Genomic DNA, 15,155 nt, shown 5'->3' with positions numbered 1-15,155 from the left:
GCCAACGAGACGAAGCGGAATAGCGACGCCGACTCTTGCTCTCAGCTGTCGAGCTACGCTACGTTGTTAGATTGGACTCTGCCAAAGGCTACTTGCTACAGCTCCTCTGTGGCCGTCCCGGCGCTGCCCCGCTCTTGCTTGCGCTCTCCTCTCTCATCTCCGTCTCCTCACCTTGACCCGCCCATTGAGCGGATGTCGCCTGGCACGCGTCGCCCAGCCAAGACCCTGCAGTATCCCAGACTCTCTCGTGGCTTCGTACCACCCCATTTCGCTTCCCGGCTCTCCCGCTTTGCCTTCACAGACGACCCGCAGTACGCAAAGGGCATTCCTCCAGAGTTCTCGCTCGCGTGCGAGCAGATCTTTCGCCTGATGCCGGAGGACTACTGGCTTGACAAGTGGGACGAGCTGGACAAGTTGAAGGAGGAGCGGGCGGTCATCCGCTCCCGGTTGCGAGAAGGCAAGGGTGTTCGCAGCGAGCTGCTCAAGGTGAGCGAGGACATGCGACAGCGCTTGGGAGAACTGGCTATGGGCTATACGTCGGTACGGTCAACTCGTATGTTGGAGGCTGCCAGCGAGCTGACGACAGTGTTCGGACCGCAGTTCTCGATAACGCTCGCGACAACTTTCTGATCTACCTTCACGAGCGCGGCATCGTCAGCGAGTACTGGTGGCAAGCTCTCGAGGAGTTTGCTGAAGGCGCAGCTGGAGGACTCTCGCTCTACTGGCCAGCTTCGGCGCGGCGGGGGTGTGCGGAAGGAGCGATGGTTCGGGCTGACTGGGTCGTGCAACGGTTTGCGAACGAACGCGCCGGTACGTCTTGTCTCTAGAGCGATACTTGACAGGGTGCTGAACCTGCTTTGCTCTCACGCAGATAACGGCCGACTGCCTCCGCCTCAACTCGCCTTCCTCCACTCCCCTCCTCCAGGTCTTGCTTCGGACCCTCCCTTACCAATCGTCTACATCCCACCTCGTCATATGTCTTCGACGGCTTCAACGGCATCAGAATTCGACGTACCGCCGCCGCCCTACAGCCCTTCCCAGCAGCAGTCCGACTCTACCGTACGTGTGCCCGAATCGCCTCGTGCGAGACCTGCTGGTCACGGCCACGTCGTCGATCTCGTCGACCTCATCGACCTGAACAACGAGCGCGCAACGACACAACCGGATTCATGAACCCTCCTCTCGTCACCTCTCATCTTCCGTCAAGCCTTCGGTTGTCCAGCTAGCCCCCACCTCCCGACTGTCACATTTCACTCAATGTTGAGGCTTTTGTCTTGTTGTCGTTGCAAGTGACGACGTAGCGCAGTCTTTGCTCGCGAACGGAGACGGACTGCCAGAGCGAGCCATTAGCGAGATCTGAGCGCTTGCAGAGCAAGCGCTTGCAAGCACTGGGGTAGACACCCTGCCCCATTCTCAAAAGGTAGCAAAGGTAGCGCTGGAGGAATGGCCTGTGAAGAATTGTCGTGCAAAGGGCAATTACAGTAACACAGTAGTCACATCAAGCGTGCCGAGCCGACGTCGATACTCAGTCGTCAAAATCGAAGCTGCCTTCGAGAAGGAGGTTTGCCGCCATTTGCTCATCACGCCCGCAGGCAATGTACGCCTGAATGGCCATCTGCTCGTCGAAGCCCATGGCGACGAGGCGCTGGATCGCCGCGCGCTCCTCCTCCGTAACCTGGATGTACTGTCCGCCGCCCATCCCGCCCTCGTCGTCGCCGTCGTCGCCAAACTGGTCCAGCAGGGCGTCGAGGCCCTCTCCCTCGCCGAGCCCTTCTTGCAGGTACTCGACGAACGCTTGCTGGTTGCGCTCGATGAGCTGCCGGTCACCAAAGCGTCAGCGGACCTTCTCGTCACTGGAGAGCAAGGGCGCACGCACAGAGAGAAGCTCAGGGTTACTCGCACCAAGCTGCTGCAAGAAAGGCTGCAGCAGCGCCGGGTTCTGCTGGACGAGCGAGCGGAGCTGGCCAAAGACCGGGTTGCTCCTCAGCGCGGCGAGTTCAGGCGATGCGCCGGCGCCACCAGTCGCTGCGGCCGGGGCGGGTGGTGCGTTGCGTGCGGCGGCGGCAGCTTCGAAGAGGTTGCGAGGGGCGTTGGCGGGGGCGGCTGCGAAGGCGGGTTCGAGGTCAGCTCGCGCTTCCGAAACGGTGACGGCGGACTCGCCAGGAGCAGGCGTGGCAGCGAGAGGTGCGGCGTTGCCAGAAGCGGGAGAAGGAGTGCCGGGCGGGTTGGCGGCAGCCGGAGCAGCGGCAGGCTCGGCGGCGGCGGGAGCGTCGGGGATGCCCTGCGCCCAAGTCAAAGTCAGCGGACGTCTCGCACATCGGAGGAACAGTACACACAGTCATGAGATACTCGACAGCACGGTGCGGGTTGTTGAAGCTCGCCCTCATAGCCCTCTGCACCTGCTCCCTCGGGAAACCCATCGCGACCATCTCGCTGATACTCGTCTCAAGCGCCGATCCCGAAATGAACGACGTCGCCTCGTCTGCGGGCTGGTTCGCAGCGGGAGCGGGCGTCTCGGCTTCGGTTGCGGCGGGTGCGGAGGAGGGAGCGGCGGGTCCGGGTGCGTTGGGGGCGGAGGCGGGCGCAGAGGTGGGCTGCGCGGGGGTCTGAGGGGGAGCAGGGGCAGCGGCGGGAGTCGAAGGGGCGGCAGAAGTAGAGGCGGCGGAGGCAGGAGCAGCCTTGGGCTTTGCGACCATCACGACACAAAACTGGGTGCGCACGCAGGTTAGCTTGAACCCCTGCAATGCAAACGAACACACGCACGTCCTTCTCCTTGAAGTTGGCCTCTCCCACGGTCTTCTCATCAGGAAGGATCTTGCCTGGAAGACGAGTTCAGCGATGAAGTCGAAGAGGGTCAGCTGCGAGCTTGCCAACAACGCTAGGCGGTACGCACCGGAGAAAATGATCTTCTGACTCTCTGCGGGGAAGCCCTGGTCGGCCTGGATCTTCTTCTTAAGGTCTGCCACCTGCGGACGAGACGAGGACCTGGTGAGCGAGGAGAGACGGCGAGAACGGCACGCGCAGGGACGGACCGTCTCGGTGGGCTCGGCCTCGATGAAGAACTGCTTCTGCTGGAGCGTCTTGAACTGGATTCGGACCATCCTGACGAGCTGGAGCGGGTGAGCGCAGGTGTGAGGAGCGAGAGGGTGGCGGAGCGTCGTCAGCGTCAGCACGACTGCTTCGTAGGCGGCTAGAGTTGGTCAGAGAAGGTCCTCTAGCTCACAGTGAGGAGTATCGAGCTGTCTGGAGAGCAGTCGAGGGGGAAGAAGCAGTCGAACCTCCTCCTCAGCCTGCTCTCCTCAATGTCGCGATGTCAAGCAGCTCAAGCGGGTCTGTCAAACTCGCTTCCCACGCACGCAAACGACATGAGGGACTGCAAATCAAGCTCAGATTGCCGAAGCGAGGCGAGGAGGAGGTATCGTTTCTACAAGCCAGACGGCCAGGCTCGCAGGAGGGGGGAGTATCGAGTACAGGCAACGAGACGGAACCGAGTGCGAACAGTAGTAGATGCGAAGTGAGGAACGACGGCGATGCGGAGGAAGAACCGGAACAAGCGATGCGCTGGCGAGAAGACGGGGTCGTTGGCCGCCTACCGCTGTCCATGAGGGTACTGCTGGTGAGACGGGTACGACGACGACGAGCCGTAAGAGGACTGGCGGTACTGCGGCGACGGCTGGTATCCGTGCGAGGGCGTGCCGTTGCTGTAAGATTGCGGCGAGCGGGCGTACGACGACGAAGCCAGCGGCGCAGGAGGCGGGGGCGGAGGAGGCGGGAGAGGCGAGGCCGACGAAGCGCTTGGGCGGGCGGAAGGGAGGCGGCTGAAGGAAGGGAGATCGGTGCCGCTGGTCGTGCGCGGCTTTTTGGCGGGAGGAGGCTGCTCGTCGGCAGGGCGAGGGGGCTTGGGCGGCGCAGGTTGAGCGGGCGGGAGAGCGGGAGATGGCGCGGGAGAGTCCTTGGCGCCGGCGAGGTGGTCGTACATCTGGCGCAACTGTTGCGACTTGATCGCCTGGTTCGGCCAGAAGAAGCTCGTCCATTTCCCTGCACGGTGACGTTCAAGGTCAGCCATACACATCAGGGGAAAGGAGACTCATGCTACGCACAGAGGTGCTTGCGCTTCTTCTCCTTGGCGGAGGACGACTTCTCAAAGTCGGCGACGACCTCAATGCGGGCACCGATCGCCGTGAGCGTGTCCTTGAGGTGCGCGAGCTTCTCCTCGCGGCTCATGTCGGTTGTCGGCTGCTTGAGACGCTTGAGCTCGCGCTTGACCGGGCGGAGCGCCTCCTTGCATGACTCCTCGTCCATGCTGTCGTACGAGCTCTCGGCATCCTCCTCCGAGTCCGAGTACTCGGGCGTCGCCTTGCGCTTGACCGACTTGGCTGGCTTTGACGACGACTTGTGCGTCTTGGACGACGTCGAGCCGGCTACCGAGGCCGTGTCGTCCTTCGACTTCGAGCTCTTCGGGCGAGGAGCCGAGCTGCCGGCGCGAGGCTGGTGCGTCTTGCTGCCGCTCGGCTTGCTGTCGCTGCGGCCCGAGCCGTCGAGGTCGTGCAGGAGGTGGCAGAGGTAGTCGGCGCGACGGACGAGGTGGATGGCGTTCGGAATGCGGGCCTTCTCGTCCTTGCTCTTGTTCTTGGCGTCCTCGAGGAAGAACTTGTCCTTGAACCCGAGCGACTCGTCGTCCCGCATCGCCTCCCAGCACCCGTGACCGTACTTCCAGACGCCGACCATGAGGTGTGCGTCGTCTTCGGCCGTCCACTCGCAATTCCATCCCGAGTTGGACTTGACGTTCTCGACCGGGAACTTCCACTTGAGCGGGTCGGACGCCTTCTTCAGGTCTGTACGGTGAGCACCAATAAGCTCGGGAACGGGACGAAAGACAAGAGCAGAAGAACACACAGGAGTGCAGAATCTCGAGCTCCTCGGCGCGCTGGACGACGGTCTCGGCGTTGATCTTGTCGACGCCGCGGAAGGAGACGAGGACGGCCTGGTTCTTGAGCTTGTTCGGGATGTCCTCCCCCTTCTCCTTCATCTCCTCGAGCATATCCTTCTTCTTCTGAATCTCGTCGCGGCAGAGCTTGAGCAGCTCGTCGATCGTCTGCGTGATGACGGTGCGGTTCTTGCTCTCGAGGCGGGCGTCCTTGACGATGGCGTCGTAGCGGTGTCGGATGTCGCCGAAGCGGTTGAAGCCGCGGATGAGGGTGCGGATGTCGCGGTCCTTGAGCTCCTGCGCACGCTGGGCGTCCGTCTTGCGAGGCGCGGCCGGCTTCTTATCCTTCTTGCTGCCCCTCGGCGACCCGGGTGACGACTCGCGCGAGGCAGGTGTCCCGTCCTTGCCCTTGTAGGCGCCGGGCGCGACCTGGGCGGCAGCGCGGCGGGTGCTCTCCGCCTCGGCGGCAGCCTTCTTCTCCTCCTCGGCCATCTCGGCCTTGACGCGCTCGCGGTCCTCGGCAGGGATGATGTCCTCCCAGGAGGTCATGTCAGCCTTGACGTCCTGGACGGCAAACTGATTGAGGAACTCTTCGCCTCCGAGCGAGGTGCCCGTCGGAGCGGTCGCCGTCTCGTACGACTCGGCGTTGTTGATGACGTCGTCGAGATCCATCTCCTCGAGCTTCGACTGCGCGCCGTCCGACTTGAAGATGTTGGCCGCGCCGAACTTGAGGATCGACGCGAGCTCCTCGCGGGTGTAGTTCTCGGGCTTGGTCGGCTGGACCTGCCCGATGTTCTTGCCCGACGTGTCCATCTGGTTGACGATGGCGTACTCGAGAATCATCTTCTTGCGCGCGCGCTCGAGTACGTCCTCCTCGACCGTGTCCTTCGTGACGAACCGGTACACGTTTACGTGCGACTTCTGGCCGATGCGGTGGGCGCGAGCCATCGCCTGCAGGTCGTTTTGCGGGTTCCTGCGGGAGCGAGGAAGCCATTCAGCTGAGGGTCTCACATCGTTGAGCAAGACTTGACGCACCAGTCCGAGTCGAAGATGATGACCGTGTCGGCGGTCTCGAGGTTGATGCCGAGACCTCCGGCGCGGGTCGAGAGGAGGAAAACAAAGTCGGGCGAGTCGGGCGCGTTGTAGTGCTCGATCGCCTTGCGACGGGTCTCGGAGGGGACGGTGCCGTCGAGGCGCTGGTAGAGGTAGCCGCGAAGAGCGCAGAAGTCGGAGAGGATGTCCCTGCGAGCGTGAGAGCAAGGTCAGCGAGACCACCGGAGACGGGAAGGGAGCTTCGACCCACAGCATGCGGACCATCTGACTGAAGACGAGGACGCGGTGGCCATCCTGCTTGAGACGCTGAAGAAGCTTGTCGAGGAGGACCATCTTGCCCGAGTTCATGACCAATCCCTTGAGCGTCTCCTCACGCGAGTCAGTTCGCGTCTCGGCGCCTTCGAAAAGGTAAGGGTGGTTCGACGCCTTCTTGAGCTCCATCGCGATGTTGAGCAGCGAGACGCTGTTCTCGGTCCCGCTGAGAGCGGCGTAGTTCTGCGCGAGAGTGAGTATGTCAGTCGAGAAGCAACAAACTTGAGAGAGAATCGCTGGACGCGCCCTCGTCAAGATGTTCTTGTACCACCACGTCTGCATGTTGGACATCTCGACGCGGAGGATGCGCTCGCTCTTGGTCGGGAGCTCCTTGATGACATCGCGCTTGAGGCGGCGGAGCATGATCGACTCGAGCTTGCCGTGAAGGTCGCGGATCTTGGCCTCGTTCTCCTCGTCTGCGCGCAAGCACTGGTCAGCGACGCGGCGAGCAACGAGAGGACCAGAGGAGACGCACCATTCAGATCAAACTCGCCGGCGAGCTCGAAGCGATCGGAATGCAGGAAGTGCATAAGCGCGAGCAGCTCTGATCAGGAAAACGGTTAGCACCCGAACGAACGGGAAGTCAGTCCTATGCGCACCCTTGACGTTATTTTGCAAGGGCGTGCCGGTGATGAGGAGCTTGGCCTTGGCGTCGAAGTGCTTGAGCGCCATGTAGAGCGCCGACTCTGAGTTCTTGAGCCGGTGCGCCTGTGGACGAGCCATCCTGGGTCAGCTACGAACCAGACTAACGAGAGAGAGAGAGCACTCGCCTCGTCGACCATCAGGTACTGCCACTTCAAAACACCGAGCTCGTGCTCGTCCTTGAGTGCAAACTCGTACGTCGTGAGCAAGACGTTGAATTGTGGCTTCGTGCGCGAGCCAAACTCATGCTCGCGGATCATCTCGCGACTCGCGGCGTTGCCGATGTAGGCGACCGTGTTCAAGTCGGGCGCCCAGTGCGCGAGCTGAGCCTGCCAGGCGGGGAGCGTCGAGAGGGGGACGACGACGAGGAAGGGACCGTACTGCTGCTGCTCGTGGAACAGGTACGAGAGGAACGAGCACGACTGGACAGTCTTGCCGAGACCCATCTCGTCGGCGAGGATGCCGTTGTCGCCGCGAGACCACAGGTAGGCGAGCCAGTTGAGGCCCGTCATCTGGAAGTCCTTGAGCGTGCCGCACTTGGAGATGTACTCGGGCTCGGCCGTGAGCTTCTTGAACGTCGGCCGGCTCTTCGAGTAGTTGGCGCTCTTGTGCGGCAAGCACGAGCTCGACATGCGCTCGAGGAAGTCGGCGACCTGGTCGGCGGCGATGTCCTTGATCGTGTCGTGCGCCTCCCACGTCGCATCCGAGTACTGGAGGCCCTTCCACTTGCACAGGTACTCGACATGGTCGTGGTCGATCTCGTCGTTGGCAGGGGCATTGCGCTCGGCGATAATCCGCTCGACCTGCTTGTAGTTCTCGAGCTGCTCGGCCTGTCGCTCGCGCTCGAGGTGGACGGCTTCGAGGTCCTCGCGGCTGAGGTTAGAGTCCTTGAGCAGGTTGTGCTGCGGCCAGAAGATCTGCTTGATGTAGTTCTCGAGGCGCTTGAAGCCGCGGAAGCGCTTGAGGTGCTCGTACGTCTCCCAGGTGTCGTGGATGTGGCTGTAGTTCTGCCACTTGACGAGGAAGAGCATGTTGCGGTGCGGGTTGTCGTCCTTGTCGTCCACTGCGATAGGGGCGAGCGTCAGCTACGGCGGCGGTGAGAGCTTGAGAGCGCGGCGCACCATGATCTCGCGCGCGCTTGTGAGCGAAGACGCCGTCGATACCGTCGTCATCCGGCTCTGCTGCGGGGAAGTCAGCGTCAGTTATCGACCGACCAAGCGAAGCAGCGATAGGGACTCACCTTGCTCCTCGGTGTACTCGTACTCGTACCCGTCATCCGAGTCGCTCAAGTCAGAGAACATCTCAGCCTCGTTGTAGTTCGGCAAGGCCTTTCCATTCCTGGACGACACCCTCGGGAGCTCAAAGTCCCTCGCGGTGCGCTTCTTGCCGCCTCGCCGGTTCTTGACGTGCTTCTTCTTGTTCTGGATGTAGTCGCCGTCATCGTCTTCCGAGGAACCGTCCTCGGACGAATCGCGGACGGTGCGGCTCATGGTGGAACCTGTGTGAGCGGGTAACGACGGTTAGCAGGCGGTCAAGGTGCGCGAGAGAGTCCTGGACGCACTGGCACGACTCTTGCCTTTGTTGCGGCTGCGGTTCGGCATCGCGGAAGACGACGTGTCCGAGTCGTCCTCGTCGTAGGTTTTCTGCGGGCGTCGAGAGCCGGTGAGCAAGTCGTCGACACGGAGAGCCGCCGGGGGACTCATCTGAGTGCGAGCGGTCGAAGCGCGACCCTGGAGAGACGGAGCGCGAGCAGTTAGTATCGACGGAACGGAGAGCAAGAAGGACACGCAACGCACCGAACGCCTCAGGAGGAACAACTCGGGGTCGAAATCCTCCGGCAACGCCTTCCCTCGGGGCTTCTTCGAGCTCCTCGAAGTCGACGCGGCCGACCTCCGGGCGTGTCCAGGCGCGACAACGCCGTCACTGTCGTCCTCGACGCTCTCCTCGTCCTTGACATCCTCCTTGTACTCTCCGTCGTCTCCCTCCGCGTCGTCCCCGTCTTCGTCCATCGGCTCATCCTTGACGCTCGTCGCGGTCGAGTCGACCTTGATCGCACCGTTCGCGCGGGACGAAGGAGCAACGTCGTAGTCGGACCCCTCGCTCTCGGACATGGGCACATCCTCGAGCGCCTGGGGCGTCTCGGCCTTGACTGCGACGAGGGCGGGGTCGATAGCGGGAGGGAGAGGAGGCGGAGGTGGTGGTGGCAGACGCGCGGGCGGGTACGCAGCAGACGAGGACGAAGAAGCGCCGGCTGTCGAACCGATGGAAGCGGAGAGGATGAGCGAGGGGTCCATTGCTGCGAGCGGGGCGTGGCGGGGCGCTGAGTCGCGCTGTGTACGCTGCGAGCTGCATCCACAGGGTCCCAGTCAGCGTGCGCAACGGCTGCACAGGTCCTCTGAGCGCTCCGAGGCCGCGAAAGGCGACGACGGACCTTGGGCTGGCAACGAGGACCGCTCGGTCGTCACGGGTGCGGGAGCGCTCTGCGCGTGCGTGGGAGAGCGCTGAGAGAGCTGCAGGGCAAAGCTAGGCGCGTCCTGGGCGGTGCGGTGTGTCGTGCGCGAGGTGCGCGAGAGCGTCGTCGTCGGGGCGAGCCAGGCAGCGACGAGCGCGGGCGAGGCCAGCGTGACTCGGGACAGCACGGGCGAGTGACGTGCAGCGTCGAGCTCGACAGCTTGCAGGGGCTTGCGGGAGTCCTCTCAGCGAGACAGGCGAGAAAACAGCAGGAGAAGGAACGGCTTTGCAGACACTTCCGGCGACGGAGAGGTGAGGAGGCAAGGGAGGGGGAGGACGAGGCGCACGAGGGCGTGCAACGACGAAACAACGACGATGCCGACAGCGGGGTCGACGTGGGCGACGCGAGAGTGACGGGCGGGCCAGTCGAAGGATCGCAAAGCCGGCAGGGAAAGTCGAGGTCGAATCGCGAGGAGAGGGGGAGAGCGAGTGCCGCGCCGAGTCCCCTGAGACGTGGACGACGACGCGACGATGCCAGAGAAGCCGGTGGGCGATATTAGGGAGCGCAGGATAGGCGAGGGGAGGGAGAGGAGGGAGGTGCCGCGACTGCCGGGGGTGATTTTGTCGAGAGATGGGAAGGCGGGGTGAGGGAGGACCAGTACAGACGACGCGTCGACGGCGAAGGTATCACGACGAGACTTGGAAAGCGAGAGAAAGGCGAGTACACAACGAGAGGACCTTGGGGTGAAACGACAAGCGAAGAGTTGGGGAAACCTAAGCCGAAGCCTCAGCGGCGGGGGCGTCGTCCTTCTTGGGCTCCTCGACAGGCGCATCAGCCTGCTTGTCGCCCTCGACGCCGTTCTCCTTGGGCTGCTCGTCGACCTGCATAGGCGCGTCGTCTTCCTTCTTCTCCTCAACCGGCGCAGCAGGCTCCGCCTCGTCCTTCTTGTCCTCCTCAGCAGGCGCAGCAGCAGCCTCTTCCTCCTTGGGCGCGTCGCCGTTGGGTGCGGCAGCCTCACCCGAGGTCGACGTGCCGGCGGCCGCAGGCGCAGGCGACTCGTTGCCGGCGCCATCAAACATCTTGGCCCACTTGGACGCGAGCTGGCTCGAGCGCTCCCGGAAGCTGTACTTGTCTTCGTCGGGGATCACGCCGTCCTTCATGAGCGCGATGCGCTTGAGGACCTTGTTGAGCTTCGACTCCTGCGTTCGCGGCGGCGAGTCAGCACGCGTTCTGCGTGTCAGAGACGGTAAGACACACCTTGAGCCACTCCTCCTTCATCTCAAAGTTCTCCATGGCGTCAAAGTACTCGGCGCACTTGGACATCTCCTGCGAACGGGGACGGGGGTAAGCGAAAGTCGCGGCGGAGAAAGGGAAGGCGGACTGACCTCGGCTGCGGGGTCGGTCTTGCCGAGGAAGACCTGCAGAGTGGCTGAATTAGCGCGGGAGCATCAGGCGGCGTGGGGCGGACACACCTTCTGCAGCTTGTGCCGCCAGCTCTTGACGGTCTCGGCAGGGTCGTCCGCTGCTCCTCGTGAGTCGTCAGCTTCATCCAGCTTGAGCACGACGAAGCGCACGCACAGGCAGCAGCAGCAGTCTTGGCCTTCTTGGGCGCGGGCGCGTCGTCGTCCTGCCCAACCCTCGCGTCAGCCATCCTCCTCGCCCGCCAACTCACGCACACTCACCTTCTTCGCCTTGGTAGCCTTCTTCTTCTCCGCGCCCTTAGGCTTGTCCGCCTGCGCCGGCCTCTTCCTCTTCTTCCCCTCAACCTTGCTCTCCCCCTCCGCATCACTCGCAAGCTGGTCCTCCTCATTCGCCAACTGAGCCTGCAACTCGTCCCACTCAGCCTGTGCGTCCGCGCGCTGGCGGTTCCACTCGACTGGGTCCTTGGCGACGCTGTACGCGTCAAAGAGGTCGCCTTTCTTCTTCTTGCTGTCCGAGAGGAAGGCGTCGATTTCGCGCGGCGTGAGGACGAAGATGTCGCGAGAGGGGAGCCAGGAGCTGCGTCACCATCCAACTCCTGCATCAGCGCGCATCCTCGTCGAAGGAGAGGGTGGAACGCACTAGTCTCCGGCCGTGAAGAACTGCACGAGGTTCAAGTTCTTCCCCTTGGGAGGCTTCTCCTTCTGCACCTTCGGAGGTGCCGAATCGTGCTTGACGATCTGTTCCGCGCGCGTACGGTCACACCAGGCGAGTGAGGGAAGGGAGGGAGTCAGCGTTCCTTGACAAGCGGGGATCGAATCGGGTGCTGGATCGCCGTGTCTTGGCGAGTCGGCGGGCGGGCGACGTGGAGAGAAAGTACGGAAGAGTATGGAGACGCGTCTGGCGAGCCGGTCGAGCGCGAAGAGGAAGGAGGGGAGGACGCACCTGTCCAGGCCAGTTCGGGTAACCCTTGACCTTTCCCAGGACCTGCGTTGCGCGTCCACTCAACACAGTCAGCTCCCTGTAGCCTCTGTACCCTTCCCCCGCATTCCTACCACCGCGCACGCTCTCGACGCATCCCGCCCACCCGAGGGAAGAGAGGAAAGCGAGAGACGCACGATATCCCCCTCTGAAAAGACATGGTTCGGATCACCCTTCGGTTCCTGACTCTTCTTTCCCTTGGGCGGCATCCTGCTTCGGTGACTGTCTCGCGGGAAGGGAGAGGGGGGACGGGGGGGCTGTTTTGAGTTTGAGGGAGGACGGGCGGTGCGGTGAGGGGACAGGGGACGTACGGTGTGGGTTGGAGAGGGTGGAGAGGAGCGGTAGGAGCAAGCTGGTGGTGTGTGTGGAGGGGAGCAGGAGATGGGCAGAGGGAGAGAGCGAGGTCAACGGTCAACCCTTGGGCGCGGCGGGGCGGAGATAGGCTGCCGCGCGTACTGAGGCGGGTCGATGGGTGTGCTGGTGCACTCGATGTAGCTCTCAAGGGGCGTGTAGGAGCGCGGCAAGCACCGGGACGAGCGAGGGAGCTGGACGAGGTGCTCCTCTTCCTCCTCGTGGGAAAGAGGCCGGGTCACGACGAGCAAGTCGCGCCAGAGCTGCAGCTTCGAGTCTCTCCTGACAAACGACGAGCACGAGCACAACCGCCATCGACTCACGCAAACGAACCCATCGCTCTCTCCCCTCTTACTCTCCTCCTCAACCCTGAGGAACCGCAAAAGAAATCCTTTTGTTCACCCCTCCCTCCCCTCCCTCCCTCTACCCTCTAAGGGTGTGGCTTAGGCCTTGATAGCCGCCTGCAGCGCCTCATAAACCTGCACCTCGATCGCCGCTTCGGCCTTCTCCTCTTCCGTCCCGTTGCCGGACGCGACGCGTTGGGCTTCGGCGAGGTGGGAGCGGATTGCCTGTCAGGACGAGACGAGCGGGCGAGCGTCAGCTGGCTTGAGCGGGGGTGGGGGAGAGGAGGGAGGAGAGAGAGGGAGGAGAGGCGCGGGGAGAGACGAGGGGGAGAAGCAGAGGGTGGAAACGTGAGTGGAAGATGACTTTGAGACGAACCTCGGGCGAGAAAGCGTCGAGAGGGTCTGTCCCAACGATCCCCCACCGCGATCAGCCTCGAGCCAGAGAGAGGGAAGCAAGAGAGAAGAGAAGGGAGACGCACAAGCCTCGACGGCGTTGACGGTCATGGTGTTGTTACTGCACACGCACAAGGTAGAGCGCCGATCTCGTCAGTACCACCGCGAGCGGGTGAAGAAAAGAACGGCGACGCTGGATGGGGGGACGCACGGGTGAACGTTGGCGAATCCGCCCGAGACTGTGCGCAAGAGACCACGAACTTCAATCAGCAACCTTCCTCACAGCACGGAGGAAAGGACAGAGGTGGGTGATGTACGCACCAAACCACTTCTTCGACTCGCCCGACTCGACAACCTCGAGGACGCCGGGCCTGAGGGCTTCAATCGTCGGGACGTGGTTGGCGAGGCTGGTGTGCGAGGGAGCGAGTGGGGGGGTCAGTTGGGGTTGTTTGGGCGGGCGAGAGCGTAGGTCCTGAGGGGAGGACCGAGTTCTTGCCACCAGCCTGGCGCCATCCGTGTCCTCTCGACAGCACCATCGTCGAGTACGAGGTCTTGCGCCGTCCCTTTGTCTCATCGCCACCAGCCAGCTAAGGGTACCCGCAAGCGAGCGAGCGAGCGAGCGTAGGACTCACACACCGAGGTCGCCCGACTCTGCCGAGAGGTTGACCTGGACGACGTCCTGGGACTGGTAGATGGTCTGTGTGCATACGTTGACCAAGTCAGCACGAGGCGAGAGACGAGAGGTGAGGTTGGTGTGCGATGAGGGGTGGTCGGTCGGTGAGTGAGAAACGAGTCCACCTCGACTCGCCGCGACTTGGCTCGGTCGTCCGTGGTCCAGAGTGGGACTGTAGAGTGTGTCAAGGGTACGAAGGACTGACCTCGTGGGGGAGGACGAGCGAGAGGCGGAGCTTGTCGGACTGGCTGGCGGCTGCCTCTGCGTACCCGCGGCGGGCTGCGACGAGAGCGGCGGAGCGGGGGAGGGCTGCGCGGCGGAGGGCAGAGAGTGCGAACGAGGCCATCGTGAGCGAGTGAGTGAGCGTGCAACACACAACGAGGCCAGCGAGCGACGAGGAGGACGAGCCAACAGCTTTCGCACGACGAGACGTGGCACACTTTCGCACCTCGCATCCCTCCTCTAACTCACCAACCAGCGGCTCACTCTGCCACTCGTGCTCACACGCTCACTGGGACTGCTGGACGAGACACGGGAACTGCACACGGAACCATGTCGAACCGCCAAGTGGTGCGCACTCAGTCCCGCGCGCTCCCTCACCTCCCGCTGACATCTCCCACCCGCATCTCGCTCCCTGCGCCTACTCTTGGCTTGTGACCTGCTGTGACTCGCTGCTGTGCTCTTGCTGGACTCTTGCTACTCGCCACGCACGAACGACGCTCTCCCATCCCGCTCTGCCACCTCTCCTCCCACCCAACTCACACTCCGTCCTCGAACCCACGAACCCACCCACAGCCCCCCGTCTACCGCTCCATCATAACCGACGTAACCGACTCGATCCGTCCCGAATTCGACCAACTCGGTATCGAAGAGGCAGTCCTCCAGGAACTCGTCAGGCTATGGGAATTGCGGTTGGCCCAGTCGCGCGTGGCAGACTTCACGAGCGACGAGAGGATGGAGCCGGTTGCGAGGCAGTTCCCGATGGTTAGTTTGCAGGAGAAGGAGAGGGAGAAGAAGGCTAAGAGGGTCGAGGAGGAGAGGGTGAGAAAGGTGCGCTTCGCTCCGGCCTCTTTCCCTTTCCCTCCCGCTCACCCCTCGTTGTCCTGCAGGAAACAAAAGCCCGAAAAAAGCTCGAAGCCGCATCCAGCAGCGAATCCAAGCCCAAACCCTCGGGCGCCGGCGCGGACGAAGAAGACGGCGGTCTGGGCGACGAAGACGCGATCAACTCGGATTTGGACGACGACGATGACGATGACCTTGCGTTGGACGACGAGGAGGGCGAGTCGGGTGGTGGGGACTTTGTGTTGGCGTTGTACGAGAAGGTGCGCGGCTTGAACCCCTCCTCCTTCGCTCTCTTGCCTTTGCTGCGCGGGACGAGACTGATGCGAGTAAGGGCTTGATCGCAGGTCCAGCGCGTCAAGAACAAGTGGAAGGTGACGCTCAAAGACGGCCTCGCGAGCGTCAACGGCCGCGAATTCATCTTTGCCAAGTGCCAAGGGTCCGTCCCTCCTCTCCCCCTGCCTTCCGCTCCAGCTGTTGCTCACCGTGGCTCGTTTGGGCGGGCAGGGAATTCGAGTTCTGAGATGCTTGCACTGAAGGAGGAAGGGA

General features: G+C 63.0%; 6 protein-coding genes across 6 annotated transcripts; 2 read left to right on the top strand and 4 right to left on the bottom strand.

Annotated features, from left to right (window-relative positions):
- Nucleotides 1-192: 192 nt before the first annotated feature.
- RHTO_06061 (uncharacterized protein) lies at nt 193-1,173 on the top strand (the record flags this gene model as incomplete). Its single annotated transcript, XM_016419722.1, has 3 exons — nt 193-553; nt 601-810; nt 872-1,173. 3 exons carry the CDS (start codon nt 193-195, stop codon nt 1,171-1,173), a joined length of 873 nt encoding a protein of 290 aa, XP_016275176.1.
- A 352-nt stretch (nt 1,174-1,525) lies between these two features.
- RHTO_06060 (UV excision repair protein RAD23) lies at nt 1,526-3,101 on the bottom strand (the record flags this gene model as incomplete). The annotated part of the gene is made up of 7 exons (XM_016419721.1): nt 1,526-1,816; nt 1,877-2,103; nt 2,161-2,281; nt 2,337-2,708; nt 2,764-2,819; nt 2,894-2,966; nt 3,033-3,101. The coding sequence occupies 7 exons, from the start codon at nt 3,099-3,101 to the stop codon at nt 1,526-1,528; spliced, it is 1,209 nt and encodes a 402-aa protein (XP_016275175.1).
- Nucleotides 3,102-3,589: 488 nt separating this feature from the next.
- Nucleotides 3,590-9,228, bottom strand: RHTO_06059 (ATP-dependent DNA helicase Hrp3; the record flags this gene model as incomplete). Its single annotated transcript, XM_016419720.1, has 13 exons — nt 3,590-4,038; nt 4,101-4,835; nt 4,897-5,900; nt 5,963-6,169; nt 6,231-6,475; nt 6,539-6,708; nt 6,768-6,836; nt 6,892-7,000; nt 7,063-7,997; nt 8,056-8,115; nt 8,175-8,432; nt 8,496-8,664; nt 8,731-9,228. 13 exons carry the CDS (start codon nt 9,226-9,228, stop codon nt 3,590-3,592), a joined length of 4,908 nt encoding a protein of 1,635 aa, XP_016275174.1.
- A 931-nt stretch (nt 9,229-10,159) lies between these two features.
- Nucleotides 10,160-11,995, bottom strand: RHTO_06058 (PWWP domain contaning protein; the record flags this gene model as incomplete). The annotated part of the gene is made up of 9 exons (XM_016419719.1): nt 10,160-10,585; nt 10,644-10,712; nt 10,772-10,804; nt 10,859-10,908; nt 10,965-11,013; nt 11,069-11,384; nt 11,448-11,545; nt 11,751-11,792; nt 11,924-11,995. The coding sequence occupies 9 exons, from the start codon at nt 11,993-11,995 to the stop codon at nt 10,160-10,162; spliced, it is 1,155 nt and encodes a 384-aa protein (XP_016275173.1).
- A 585-nt stretch (nt 11,996-12,580) lies between these two features.
- RHTO_06057 (ATP-synthase delta chain) lies at nt 12,581-13,893 on the bottom strand (the record flags this gene model as incomplete). Its single annotated transcript, XM_016419718.1, has 7 exons — nt 12,581-12,706; nt 12,858-12,883; nt 12,961-12,995; nt 13,086-13,113; nt 13,196-13,281; nt 13,507-13,571; nt 13,753-13,893. The coding sequence occupies 7 exons, from the start codon at nt 13,891-13,893 to the stop codon at nt 12,581-12,583; spliced, it is 507 nt and encodes a 168-aa protein (XP_016275172.1).
- A 206-nt stretch (nt 13,894-14,099) lies between these two features.
- RHTO_06056 (transcription factor TFIIA complex subunit Toa1) lies at nt 14,100-15,129 on the top strand (the record flags this gene model as incomplete). Its single annotated transcript, XM_016419717.1, has 5 exons — nt 14,100-14,117; nt 14,343-14,597; nt 14,657-14,869; nt 14,954-15,045; nt 15,114-15,129. 5 exons carry the CDS (start codon nt 14,100-14,102, stop codon nt 15,127-15,129), a joined length of 594 nt encoding a protein of 197 aa, XP_016275171.1.
- Between the last annotated feature and the right edge of the window lie 26 nt (nt 15,130-15,155).

Source organism: Rhodotorula toruloides (assembly GCF_000320785.1).
Source record: "Rhodotorula toruloides NP11 unplaced genomic scaffold Scaffold4, whole genome shotgun sequence".
Lineage (NCBI taxonomy): Eukaryota > Fungi > Basidiomycota > Microbotryomycetes > Sporidiobolales > Sporidiobolaceae > Rhodotorula > Rhodotorula toruloides.
This window is presented reverse-complemented; position numbering and strand designations above follow the sequence as displayed.